General features: G+C 42.6%; 7 protein-coding genes across 10 annotated transcripts in view; 3 read left to right on the forward strand and 4 right to left on the reverse strand.

The window, feature by feature from the left end:
- Positions 1–1,479, reverse strand: part of LOC6532841 (protein nutcracker) — a 96,521-nt gene extending 95,042 nt beyond the window's left edge. The window contains exon 1 of one of the 3 annotated variants that reach the window (XM_015194156.3): positions 849–1,443. In XM_015194156.3, coding sequence (XP_015049642.1) covers positions 849–987 — 139 coding nt within the window. In that variant the 5' untranslated portion in view covers positions 988–1,443. Of the gene's footprint in view, positions 1–848 lie in introns of all 3 variants that reach the window. The other 2 variants (XM_015194164.3, XM_015194161.2) reach the window with 2 other exon arrangements.
- Positions 1,480–1,774: 295 nt separating this feature from the next.
- On the forward strand, positions 1,775–4,156 carry LOC6532847 (integrator complex subunit 10). Its single transcript, XM_002093548.3, has 3 exons — positions 1,775–2,073; positions 2,126–3,170; positions 3,227–4,156. Exons 1-3 carry the CDS (start codon positions 1,874–1,876, stop codon positions 3,875–3,877), a joined length of 1,896 nt encoding a protein of 631 aa, XP_002093584.1. The 5' UTR covers positions 1,775–1,873; the 3' UTR covers positions 3,878–4,156.
- LOC6532848 (mpv17-like protein 2) lies at positions 3,870–5,331 on the reverse strand. The gene has a single exon (XM_002093549.4). It carries the CDS (start codon positions 5,212–5,214, stop codon positions 4,393–4,395), a length of 822 nt encoding a protein of 273 aa, XP_002093585.3. The 5' UTR covers positions 5,215–5,331; the 3' UTR covers positions 3,870–4,392.
- Positions 5,332–5,371: 40 nt separating this feature from the next.
- LOC6532849 (mpv17-like protein 2) lies at positions 5,372–6,273 on the reverse strand (the record flags this gene model as incomplete). The annotated part of the gene is made up of 1 exon (XM_002093550.3): positions 5,372–6,273. A coding segment is annotated over one exon (798 nt), but the record flags the coding sequence as incomplete, so codon positions are not given.
- Positions 6,274–6,365: 92 nt separating this feature from the next.
- Positions 6,366–9,048, forward strand: LOC6532850 (GPI mannosyltransferase 3). Of its 2 annotated transcripts, XM_002093551.4 has the most exons (6): positions 6,366–6,526; positions 6,585–6,783; positions 7,045–7,512; positions 7,570–8,151; positions 8,207–8,450; positions 8,541–9,048. In XM_002093551.4, exons 2-6 carry the CDS (start codon positions 6,656–6,658, stop codon positions 8,700–8,702), a joined length of 1,584 nt encoding a protein of 527 aa, XP_002093587.1. In that variant the 5' UTR covers positions 6,366–6,526; positions 6,585–6,655; the 3' UTR covers positions 8,703–9,048. The 2 variants fall into 2 exon arrangements, with proteins under 2 accessions (XP_002093587.1, XP_015049653.1); XM_015194167.3 differs by having other exon boundaries at positions 8,207–9,048.
- Positions 9,049–9,196: 148 nt separating this feature from the next.
- Positions 9,197–13,257, forward strand: LOC6532851 (succinate--CoA ligase [ADP/GDP-forming] subunit alpha, mitochondrial). The gene is made up of 4 exons (XM_002093552.3): positions 9,197–9,353; positions 11,310–11,758; positions 12,281–12,565; positions 12,628–13,257. Exons 1-4 carry the CDS (start codon positions 9,317–9,319, stop codon positions 12,841–12,843), a joined length of 987 nt encoding a protein of 328 aa, XP_002093588.1. The 5' UTR covers positions 9,197–9,316; the 3' UTR covers positions 12,844–13,257.
- LOC26535456 (accessory gland protein Acp63F) lies at positions 9,913–10,664 on the reverse strand. The gene is made up of 3 exons (XM_015194168.3): positions 10,469–10,664; positions 10,248–10,409; positions 9,913–10,184 (listed from the first exon to the last, which is right to left on the reverse strand). Exons 1-3 carry the CDS (start codon positions 10,497–10,499, stop codon positions 10,120–10,122), a joined length of 258 nt encoding a protein of 85 aa, XP_015049654.1. The 5' UTR covers positions 10,500–10,664; the 3' UTR covers positions 9,913–10,119.
- Positions 13,258–13,442: the final 185 nt, after the last annotated feature.

Below are 13,442 nucleotides of genomic sequence, written 5' to 3' on the forward strand. Positions count from 1 at the left end.
CAAATCACTAAGAAGTCAGAAATAATTGGTAATTAAAATTATATCAGTATTTTCTTGTATTCTTGTATAAATAATAAGTTTAGAAGATTTATTAAAGCACTAGTGTATATAGTTTGTTTAATGTAGTACTAAGCAAATACAAATTCATTTACATTCAAATTTATTTTCCTTGCGATTTGAAGCAAATTACAAAATACTAAAACGGGTTTTTTAAAATTTATGGTACATTCATTGTTATCTGGATGATTCATCGAAAAGAGTCGCCGATCTTGGGATAAAAGTGTAAGGAACTTTATTCAAGTTAAGAAAGGGTACAAAGTTCAATACATAAATAAATAAAGGATGACAAAATGCTCTATAAATTAACAATCGAAACAGGTTCCAATATTTTGTTAGAATATATTTAAGTGATGACCATATTGTTATTAGCATAATGCAGGAACTAGTGTTTATTGTCTTGTTTCTATGTTTTCTATGATTTATGCGTATCTATTGTTCAGTGATGTGTATTAAATAATGATTTCTATTTTAGCATAGAACTAGCTTCTAAGAATCAGTGATGCTCTAAGCTAATAATAAAGATTATTTTACAATGAAGAATACTACATACAATACAATTTATAGTTTAGTTACTATTTATCTTTTTCTTTACATTTTTTTTTCTTTGATTTGTTCATCGGTAAGCAACCTGTGATAAGCGATAAGTGCTAAGACATTAATAAATAGTGTTGATTACGAGTAAACAAAGGTAAAATGGGTGCAGCAGTTACTTAATGGTGGTCTTAACCGAAGTTACTATGTTTCTAGAACTATTTTATAGGAATTCCTTTCCATTTTGCATTGCTTACCTTGTTCGGATATTTTGATGTCCTTCGTGGCGACCACTTGTTGCTCATTTTGCTGCTGCTGCTGTGGTTGTTGTTGTTGTTCGCCCGATGTCGTGGGACCGGCTATAAAGCCGTCAATTTCGGATTTAGCATCTGACATTTCAGCTATTCACGTACGAATTTTGTGCGAAACGATTTGATTTGATTTTATTTAAATTATTAATTCGACTGTCATTGTCCGCTTTCCCAATGACAATCGGAAAATGGAGCATACTGCGTTTTATGCACTCGAATTTATGATGTTTTGAACTAATAGGACAAATCACACTTTTATCTTACTTCGTTGATTAACTGCAGCAGCTGTGGCACTTGAATTACAAACATATATCTTATTTACAAGAGTTTGCGAATTTCTAAATAAATATCCAACGATGTATTGTTCACGCAACAAAAACAAAGCAAAACGACGCGTTGGCAGGCGTTTTCTAGAAAACGTTGTTAGTCACACATATTTCATAAGTAGACGCAATAGCCAGTTTCGTATGTATTTCGCTTAATATAAGTTAAGCTTTTGTGGGAGCAAAAATCACAGAAATATACAAAAATTCGCGAAAAAACCATTGTTCATTTCGCGAACAATCAGCTGGCAGGCAGCCGCTATCCAACACTACAGCCGGTGGTACACAATACTTATCGATTGCAGGTGAGCCGGGAGCTGCGTTTTCTATCTAGCTATTTTAAAGCTGAAATATAAAATACCAGAATATCGAACATACGAAGTTTATAAGAAAATGCGTTTTTGGTTATTATAACACAAGATCTTCAGCCTAAAACTCACTAAAAAAATGCAATGCTTGAAAAACTTGTTTTATACTTTTTTTTTAATAATTAATACCACTAGCTTTATTTCAGTTCCAATAGGTGGCAGCACTAATAGAAATATATGGCCAGTGTTGGCAAATGGCTTTCAAATAGCCGGCTAAATGGTTTGTTTTTGTTGAAAGTAGAAGAAATTTATTAAAAACATAAGAAATACCTTAAGAAACATGCCGAGCCACGAGGAAAATGAGTTGTACATGGTCAAGGAGGCGCAAAGGCTCAGAAAAAGCGATCCTTGCGCGGCCATGGCCTGGATTATCACGGCTAAAACACTGTATCCCAATGCATTCAATCTGCAATACGAGGCTTACCTTCTGGAACGCGATGCTCTAAATTACGAGGAGGCAGCAAAGTGTTTCAGCCTTATGTGAGTAGATAATAACATACCTATTCAGTTACTATATGTTTTACACTTCTAGAGCCTCCAATTTCCCGAATCAACACACGGAGCTGTGGCAGGAGATCAACTCGCTAACGAATGCCCTCAGAAATGAGAATGAAACTACGCCGGAGCACGAGTTCTATGTGAAAATGTATAAGCACCTTACTCCCGAGGTTCAGCACAACATCTTCATGCACACCATCAACCACAGTGGCGATAATCTGGAGCGCGTCTATATCTATATACTGATGTTCAACAAGTTTCCCAAATCGGCCATAACTCAGGCTCCCCGCCTACTGGAAATGCTGGCTGAGGGCATGAAAACCGAACCGGATCTCTATCAGAGGATTCTGGTGGAGGAGGTCTTGCCCATGATCCAGAATAAACCACCAGAACTTTCGCCAAATCTGGCCTGCAGACTATATACCAGTTCCCTGGAGTTTTATCTGCGGCAAATCATGGATGATTCGGATACGGCGGATGCCTGGAAGAACATCTTCAAAGTCCTGATGATCTGCGGACAGATGATGGGCTGGGAGCCCTTTTTGCCCTTCAGCAAGCATGTCAACCAGAACGTCTACTGGGAAAAGCTGGTGGACATACTTTCCGGAAGTCCTGCGGGCAGCTCTCAGGTTTTGTTCTACGCCACCACCTTGTTCATATACTCTCTGCATGGTTATATACGAAACTGCAAGTTAAGGATCGAGGATGCCGATGTAAGTCATGTTTTGGTAGAGGGATTCATGGAATGGTCCCCGGAAGGTGATGGCTCCGAAGTGCCCAGCATGGAGCCACCGAAATTCTCCCTGACCACGACCATAAGTCCGGAGTTATCCAAGGCCTTCTTGCATGCAGCGCAGTGCTGGCAATTGCTCAATACGGATCAATTCCAAAGGGATTTCAGTCAACTTATGCTGGCTCTTCCCTTGGCGCCTTGGATATCCAGGTTCCTCTTCGACTTGGCCATATATTTCGGACACCGGGATGAGGCGAACAAGCTTATGGCGGACATGACCACCCAGAGCAGCCTGGTGCAGAGCCTGCAGATCTTGAGCCTTAATCTAATGCAGGGAAGCATGACGGTAAGTTAAAAGTAAATTATTTTAAATGGATAAACTTTAAGGAATCTCTCACACAGCTGCAAGGCTTCCAGTGCATTTTGAAGATCCTCTCAGAACTTCCCGCCACCCAGGGGCAACTTTTGGAAAATATGTCGTTGAAGGGTCACAGGCACATGGTTTTTCTGCCCCTCACTCGATCAGCGTTGGTGCAGTATTGCGTGGGTGCCATCATCAGCAGACTCAGTCGCAAGGTCTACGAACCGAACTGCCCAGATCGATTACTGGGCGATCTTCTAGTGCTGCAGCAACTAAATCTGCTCAACGATGTGCTGCTCACTCAACAGATATTCAGCCTGATCAAGCAACGCAAATCGTTCAATCTGCGCACTCTATCCACCTACATAATAAATATCGATTTGATTGAGGAGCTCTCGCACATTTGGAACTCGCAGCAGGAGGATAACTTTGAGTTGACCAGCTCACCAATTTCCAGTGGCACACCGACTGCGACAACTGTAGCTGGCGGTTCCCAGAGTCGAAGAATTGGAACCCGTGGAGCGGACAAAGGAGCCCGTGATGAATTTAGGTCGATCACACGCCAGCAGATTGCGCGCTGCAATGAGAATGTGATCACTTTGCTGGCGAATTTCATTAGCCAAGAACATTTGATGCTGGCGCAACATATCTTTGGAATCAGCCAACCCTTGGAGACGATTGTGATTAAGTGAGCAGTTTAAACTACCGAGGGGGAACATTTATACAATATCAATATTACAGCAGCAAGTATACAACTATCTTACACCTTGTGTGTTTGATTTCCACTTGTTAATATGTATGACTACTATATTTTAGTTCACACGTTTGAACATACAAAGTCTAGACTGTAATTTGCTTATCAATTAAACAAATATTTATTTTATCAGCTGATAACATAGTTAAAGGTTGGTTGCATTTGATATGTTTCGATTTAGTCATAAGAATAATATTAACACTTATTTTTAAGGTAATTTGAGTATAATAAATATAACTGATCGACTAGCAATTTCTTTGCCTTAACATTTCTGTTATAGCATCAGACGTGTACTAAATATTTATATTATTTATACATATTTATTGGTTTTAAGAGCCTCTTTTTTACATAATAACACTCGTGTGCACAATAACTATTTAATTTGGATTCCTATCACACATATTCCGCGGTGGTCGTCGTGTATTAAACAGCTTTCTGGGCTTTGGGATTCGTCTATGAACTTGGAGGTAATAAGGTCTTCTCGGAAGACTCAACTAACTCCCCCTCCAGTGGCAAGTGAACCCCGAAATCGTGCTTCATGTAGGACATGAGCACATTGTAAACAGCCGTGCACACATTGACGAAGGTCACCCGGTATTTGGTGTCTAGATAGCGAAAGTTTAGGTACTGTGCCGCCGGCCAGGTCATCCAATCCAGCATGTACACATACGGGAACTTCGAGATGAGCTCCTGATTTGTGGCCTCTAGCGTTTGCCGCTCCAGATAGCAAAGGGAATAGAAGAAAATGATGATGCAGGCGGGCGACATGACCAGCTGGTCAATCAGGATCTTCTTGAAGATATTCTTCAAGGTACGGGCGGGCATTACCCTGTCCATCCAGTTATAGACGTAGTGGTGCAGCGGTCCCTGCAGCGCACCAGCCACAAACATCCTGTACATGCGATCCGTATCAAAGCGATCCTGGTGCCGCAATCCCCGCCTGTACTCATACTCCTGGGCTATCACATCGCCCACGACCATCAGCAGTCCGGAGCCCATCACGTTCGTCACAAGCAGATACTTTCCGAACATGTTGCTCCACGCGATTTTCGTCCATCGCAGCAGTATGAAAGTCAGGGTTCCACCCTCCGTCTCCCCTTTACCATGGCTCAAACGAAATCCGTACTTTTGGTGACCCACTACTTGGGTTCTCATTCGGCACAGAGCCGCATAATCTCTGCGGGCATGGGTGGAGCCATGGATTTTCTGGGTCCACGGAACTGGCGGGTTACGGAGACCATAGCACTGGCGCAGGCAGCGAATGCCCAACATCATTCGCAGCCACTGCAATTTGGGGACTACTGTAGTCCCGTGTGTTTTTGATTTACGTTACGAAAGACTCGATTGTTTTGACGTTAAACTGGCAGCTGATTGGGGATGGCACTTTTTCGACTGACCATCTACTGTATGTGCAAGCTTAAAAACGATAGTATTTGTTATCACTTTTGAAATGCGTTTTATGAGATTTTGAAAAGCGGTTTTCTTAATTAGTGCAGTTCTCTTCCATTTTAATTGCCCTCAAAAAACACGTAATAACTATGGATCCTGGGAGGAAAAGCCGTACTTTATATAGGAGAGCAGGATGACGTACACGCAATTGGCCACATTAACGAAGATCACGCGATAGTTAGACTTAAAAAAGCGAAAGTTCAGATACTGCAGAACCGGCCAATAGCAGCAGTCCAACAACCACGTGTAAAGGAACTTCTCGGCCAGCTCGCCATTGCACTCCGCAATGGTTCTCCCAGCCAGCAAGCTGCTGACGTAAAAGAACAGGAAAATATAGGTGGGCGACATGATCAACTGATCCGCGAGTATCTTATGCAGGACACCCCACCGACCAGTGTCCGATAGCAACCTGTCCAGCAGCAGATAGAAACTGTGCTGAACTGGACCAATCACCAAGCCTGTAATCATCATGCATCCTGAGCGAGAGTAGTCAAAGGTTTTCTTTTCACCAATTCCCTCGTACTGCTGGGCAACTGCATCTCCGATGGCGACGAGGAGTCCCGATCCGACGGTATTTGTCAGCAACAGGTACTTTCCGAACAGTTTGGACCAGAATTTTGCATTCGTTGGAGTTTGGGAGCTTGTCGAGAAAACGTTTACGAACTGAAAGCCCATTTTCAGCGGATTGGACAGCCGAGTCCAACTAAGCATCGTGATTCCATCTAAACTTGTTTTGCTCTTGTGATGGTTGACTTGTAGGTGTATGATTTGAGTAAAAAAACTTGTATTTTCTGTATTTGTTCTGACATTGAAAGCCCTGATTTTTTGATTTATTGAATAATATTTAATAAAGCATTGATCAGTGCCATAAAACTGCAAAGTTACAAATTACATGAAAGCTTTAAATTCAATACTCAAACGCTTTACAGCACTAACCGATATACGCCGATAACTTAATTTATTTCGCCATTGACTCGCTCTGGCCACACTGTCCTTTTCGGTTTTGCTTTCCACCGCTTTCGCGTTATTTTTAGCCGCCTATTTTGCCGAAAATATTTATATTGCTGGCTAAAACCCATCGCAATTTCCATCCAAATCAGACCGGTTGGTAAACCACCAACACACGCAACTATTTAAGGTTAGGACCGGCGTGAAAAAACGCCTAGAATCGTGCATTAAATACTTTTCTCTTCCAGGTGACAGAAAGCCATCCGGTTTTCCGGGTGACGACAGTTTTGCGTTTTTGGACCAACGCAGCGTTTTTATAATGAGGCTGCTCTACGTGTTTCTTCTGATTTTGGCCGTGCGCCTGGCCTCCGTTTTCGTGGTCCAAACTTATTACGTTCCGGATGAATATTGGCAGAGTTTGGAGGTGGCCCACAAACTAACCTTTGGGTAGGTTCAATTTCTGCAATTTCTGTCTGATTTCTGGCCTTTATCTTTATAAAAGAATGTTCATTTTGATTACAAATTCAAGGTACATAGTTCGCACACTCAGTTTCATTGTCTAGTACAGTCTAGCTAAATATTTTCGCTGATAAATGTCCTTTAGTAAAAGTAGCTGTAGGAATTGTCTCACTTGAATCCTTGAAACAGAATCCTATAAACCTTATCTGTAATCTCTTCCTACCTAACTCACATGTTCTCTACTTTTAGCTATGGCTACCTGACTTGGGAATGGGTGCAGGGCATTCGCAGCTATGTGTACCCCCTGCTGATCGCAGGAGTCTATAAAATCCTGGCCCTCCTGCAATTGGATAGTGCCCACCTTCTGGTAGTTCTGCCAAGGATTCTCCAGGCTCTGCTGTCGGCCTACTCCGATTATCGCTTCTTTGTGTGGACGGGCAAGCGAAAGTGGGCGCTGTTTTTGATTCTGGTGCCCTGGTTCTGGTTCTACACGGGCTCGCGAACTCTGGCCAATACACTGGAGGCCTCCCTGACAACGATTGCCTTGAGCTACTTCCCCTGGCATGGCGAATCCACAGCTTATCTGTGGCCAGCTGCCATCTGCTGCTTCCTGAGACCCACGGCAGCTGTCATTTGGATCCCATTGTCCTTGTATCATCTGCGCAAGAGTCGCCAGAATGTGCTGGAGCTGATCCTAAAGCGATTTGTGCTCATCGGGTAAGATATTAAACGATAGACATCAGTGACTTTATAATAAGCCCATGTACATTTTAGTTTACTCGTTGCTGGACTTGGAATTGCCATCGATACCTACTGGCATGGCCAATTGATAGTGACACCGTACGAGTTCCTCAAGTACAACGTATTCAACAACATCGGCAGCTTTTACGGCTCACACCCGTGGCACTGGTACTTCAGCGTGGGATTGCCCACAGTTCTGGGCATCAACACCCTGCCCTTCATCTTCGGTGTGATGGAAACTGTGAGGAAGTCGGAGAAGTATCCGGTTAGCAAGCAACTCCTGATCACCATCTTTCTGACTCTGGTCGTTCTGAGTGCCGTGGAGCACAAGGAGTTCCGATTTGTGTCCTCGCTTCTGCCGCTCTGCTTGTACGTCATCACAGATGCTCTATCCCGCTGGAGCGCCAGAGCCTCCAGCACAATGTTGTGGACCACTGCTTTAGTCATCCTCGTGGGCAATGTTCTGCCTGCCTGGTATTTGAGCACAGTGCACCAGAAGGGCCCCATTGAACTGATGCCCAAGTTGAGGGAGATTGCTCAGGATTACAGGGATGAACGCGAACACCAGGCGAATATTCTCTTCCTAATGCCCTGCCACTCCACACCATATTACAGGTTAGAAGATTTAACTTTACTTTCATTGAATGGTTTAATGATTCTTTTTCGTTAGTCACATCCACCAGAATGTCACCATGAGGTTTTTGACCTGCGAACCGAACCTGGAGAAGAAGGAACAGTATAAGGACGAGGCCGACCGGTTCTTTGAGGACCCCGTGCACTGGATTAACTCGCACATTCCCGTGCATCCGCTCACCGCTTTGCCCACGCATGTGGTTATGTTCGATCCGCTGGCCGAGAACATTAGCGTGTTCCTCCGCAACTACCGGCTGCTCCATCGCATCGAGCACGCAGAGGTAACCCGGCTGGAGGGCTCGCAGGCTCTGGTGGACCAGTGGTCGGAGGCACTGGGCGCCCAGTCACCTAATCTTGCTTCTCTATTGCAGCATCGCCAATCGCGCACAGGTCGTTCCATTTTGGTTTACCAGCGCTTGAAGAAGGGCGAGGAGAATGCATTTAATCAAGAGCAAAAGGAACCGGATGTCCACGATCATCCGCCGCTAGAGGATCTCGTCATGGCCAATGAGAACGAGAATCTCTTCAATTAGAGGATAGAGCAAAAGATAATGAACCCCCCACCGCAGCCCTCCGTTCAAAAGAAAGAAGCAATGACACATTTGATATTACCTGATAGATACAAACGCATATATTTTGTATCCATATTTGGCCTTAGCAAAAGTTTTTAAAACGTTGTCGCGCGAGGAGAACAGAAAATCAATAGATATTCCTAGGCGCCTTTTGTGTACTTCGTGCTAGTTGATAATGTGTAAGCCATCTGAGTATTTAGACGCAAACAGTCTAACAAGAGGCAATATATTTTACGTAGTCCATACAACGCTTGAGCTGTCCTTTCTTTAAGTTCTCGAAATAAAGGTTCAGTGGAGTAGAATTACATTTGATTTTGTGTATACTTTCATTTATTAATGTTTATTTCGTTTTCAAAAGTAACTGTTAAATCGATTGGAAGAATACCCCGATTGTAGTTTCCCCATAATATCGCAGCTGGAATATCGATGGTGTGTCGTAAGCCGTTGCAGTCGCGCTATCGATACTATCGCAGTGGTTAACCCAGCACTATTCGGCCGATTTCGCACTGCATTAATTAAACGCGTTTTAATTAAGTAAAGCTGTTTTTATCGCACAACCACCACACAGAGATAATATGGCTGCTTCAATGAGGGCGCTGCTGAAAGTGCGAGGTGCGTATTCCCCCTATCGGTTGCCTAACACACGCCGTTCTCCCCAATAGCATAATAAATTATATAACTTCGACGGATTTACGGCACACAAAGAGCCAATGGACGAACAATTAGGGGGCACCTGTCGTTGCGACGGATCTGCTGATTAGTCGGCCACCATTGGGATTAATAATCGGCTCAATTTGCAGATCCGCAGATACGTGGCTTCGGAAATGTGGAAGTGTTGCCCCCCTTCGTTGCGGAGGGGGTGTGCGGGGGCTGTGTTCAAGGTTCGCTTGCATGTGACCCATCGTACAAACAACCGTTTTTTCGGCAACAAGTACAGTGGAACCTCGCTCTGTCGATCACAATTATTACCTTTCTTCTTAATTGGTACTCTGTGTTCTATTTATACTGTAAATTTTACTGTTTAAAGAGATATACTAAGTATATCTTTCAATTAAATCTTGAGCAACTCACTGAGCATAAGGATAACTCAAAGTTCCAAATGAGATCCAAATATTTCCAAAATACTTCAAATTTGATAAAGCTTAGCTCGTAATTACCGCACAGTTTCGTATTTACAGCGATAAAAGTAGCCGGCATGACGTCTTTCAACAAATGTCAAGGCCACCAAAAGTTATATTACGTGAAAAAGAAAAGACAGCGGATCTAAACTCTTAAAGAAACATAAATAATTCCATAGAAGTTCTTATACTAAACGAAGTTGTTAATGCAGAATAAAATCCTTATTGGAAGTGAAGTGAAAATGCTTCCACTTTTTCCTTCATCTAGTTTTCCTGCATTTGGGCTTATCCCTGGGACACCTTCCGGCGCGGAATCTAAGAAATCCTGGATACGAGTGTACATAACTAAGGTTTAGGGAACTGAATGTGTCAATTGGAATAAACCTACCAGGTTTTCCTAGTTCAGTAAGCTTACACTGCTCTTGTCCAACGTGCAAGAGACTTAAGCCTTGGTAGTAACAATCAGCAGAAATTCCACAGTAAAGATATCTAGGTTTAATGTATCCGTCGCAGGCACTTTTTCCACTCGTAGTCTCGAATATATTCATAGCTGCAGTTGTCGAATAGTTTAGAACTCATATATTTGCAGTTGCTTACATAAAAACTCACTCAGAAAAAATATGAAACCCAAGACCTTCATAATGGTGTATACGCTTCAAAATTTGCACTAAGACTAAGTATATTAGATATACTTTAATGCTTTTAGAGCTCTTCAGAAGATTTACTGGAAAGTTTTGCATTAAGAACTTGTAACTAACTAACTTCTAATTCAAGTATGTATATGTATTTATATAAAAAAATTTATCAGAAAAATTGAAATATATATTTACTAGTGTACGTTATGGCATTAAATGAAAAATGAAATTATAATACTATTCAAAGGAACACCGGGGTACTTTAGGGTTACATTTTCCCAATTTCATTTTGATGAGTCCTAAACGAATAGATCGATTCAGTTTTTCAAAGGCACATATGCTATGCTTCATTACCACCCACCTGATTTTCCTTTTTCTATACGTCTACAAGATATATTGGTCAGGACACTTGGATTTGCACCATTAACGACACAATCAGAAAACATTCCACAGTGAGGATCTAGTTGTAGTGTGACGAAAGTACTGCATTTACTCTCGATTTGCACAGTTAACATGACTAAATGTGGTAGAAAAATATAAAAATTTAAGTGGTTGTGCTACAGAAGTTCTGAAACTCACCCAGAATAAAAACGAGGATAAGTTGCATCTTGTTAAGCGACTGCTATTCTAAAGAAATAAACTGAACTTAAATAGATCAACGGTATGAGTACCGGAAATTCTACCATTTACTCTTAAAAATCAATTACACAATTGATGTGAGATGTGACAAATTTAATAAATAATAATGGAGCAAATAAGCTTTCATATATTTTGGCTTATTTTTTAATTTTTATTTTCATTTATATCCTTTTCAGATGGCTTTGTGGCCGGAGTGCGCTGCAATTCGCAGTACAACAAGACACGCGGCAACCTGAAGCTGAACGGCGATTCGCGGGTGATCTGCCAGGGATTCACCGGCAAACAGGGTACGTTCCACAGCCAACAGGCTCTGGAGTACGGCACCAAGTTGGTCGGCGGCATTTCCCCCAAGAAGGGTGGCACCCAGCACCTGGGACTGCCCGTCTTCGCTTCGGTGGCGGAGGCCAAGAAGGCCACCGATCCACATGCCACCGTCATCTATGTGCCACCACCGGGCGCTGCGGCCGCCATCATCGAGGCCCTGGACGCTGAGATCCCCCTGATCGTCTGCATCACGGAGGGTGTGCCGCAGCACGACATGGTGAAGGTGAAGCACGCCCTCATCAGCCAGAGCAAGTCGCGATTGGTGGGGCCCAACTGCCCGGGAATCATCGCCCCCGAACAGGTTCGTACATCTTCAGTGCTTCAGAGATAAGCTTCGCCAGAGGGCAAAGTCCACGCTCATCTGGTGCTTTCCTTATCTCTTGGTATGACGTCCGCGGTGAACTATACTCGTATCTGTTTAATATTCAGTTTGAAAGATAATATTCAATTGAAGCTTGTTATTAATGTACAAACAGGCCTCCATTGACACACCTTTAAATCTATGCATTGAACTTTGCCCCCCAAGTTGATGAAACTAACCCTATGAGCTAGTTAATTTATACGTTATTTATTACCATTTATAACGCTTATCTCCCTATGCGTCACAAACTTCAAAAAGGCAACATAAACGAAATCCATTACCCACTTTACTTAAGTGCTTTGTGGTAATCTTATGAATCTATATAAAATTGTGGGTCAGTAACAAAAACAGTTTGATAAAACAATTCCCAAAAGAGTATAATTTAATAAATACTTTTTACTATAAGTCTCATTTAAACTTAAGACAACTGTATAATCTTGTACTATGCCTTTCTGATTGCAGTGCAAGATCGGCATCATGCCGGGTCACATCCACAAGCGCGGCAAGATCGGCGTGGTTTCCCGCTCGGGAACCCTGACCTACGAGGCCGTGCACCAGACCACAGAGGTTGGCCTGGGCCAGACCCTCTGCGTGGGCATTGGAGGCGATCCGTTCAACGGAACCGACTTCATCGACTGCCTGGAGGTCTTCCTCAAGGATCCCGAGACCAAGGGCATCATTCTGATCGGCGAGATTGGAGGCGTGGCCGAGGAGAAGGCGGCCGACTACCTCACCGAGTACAATTCGGTAGGATAAGCCATTCCAGATCAATACTTTCCATTACTAAATCTACTTATATACTATTACAGGGAATCAAGGCCAAGCCTGTGGTCTCGTTTATTGCCGGTGTGTCGGCGCCACCCGGCCGTCGTATGGGTCACGCTGGAGCCATCATTTCCGGAGGAAAGGGAGGCGCCAACGACAAGATCGCCGCTTTGGAGAAGGCTGGCGTCATTGTGACCAGGAGTCCTGCCAAAATGGGCCACGAGCTCTTCAAGGAGATGAAGCGTCTGGAGTTAGTGTAAATAATTAAAGGCCATAACCAAACCGGAATCCGTACGCCGAACAAAGCGTATACGCAAACTCATGATGATGAACCTAAAGTTAAGCTAAAAGTGTCGAAAATCGAAATTGAATTCGAGCGAACCCAAATAAATTATTGTGAAAAATTACTAGAGAGAAACGAAAAGGCGTTGAATTGTGACATGTATTCCAAGAATTAAGTTAACTACTGCCGTACCACCAAGTTGAACTAAAATAACTCGCACCAAAACGAAGATTTGTAATTGTTATTGCACTCGGCTCATTGTTTGTGTTGCGAACAGAATTTTGCCTAAATTTTAAATACCTGCTCGAAATATCAATGTGAATTGTATCTAAATGTGTAATAAATATGCATAAAAACAGGATAGATGTGCGGAACTCTCGAGGTCTTTAAATGTGCAAGACTTGTTATTTGTTATTCTGCAAAGTTATTTTTAAATTTTAACGTTTATTTTAACTAAATATTTCCTCTAAAATGGTGAGATGCATTTGATGATTAAGCAAGGTTTCCTATTAAAATTTGTGTGTTCTAGTAAGTAGGGACAGGTAACTTTTTTTCATCAACAAATAAGAAAATAAT

The sequence above is a fragment of the Drosophila yakuba genome, chromosome 3L, assembly GCF_016746365.2.
Source record: "Drosophila yakuba strain Tai18E2 chromosome 3L, Prin_Dyak_Tai18E2_2.1, whole genome shotgun sequence".
Lineage (NCBI taxonomy): Eukaryota > Metazoa > Arthropoda > Insecta > Diptera > Drosophilidae > Drosophila > Drosophila yakuba.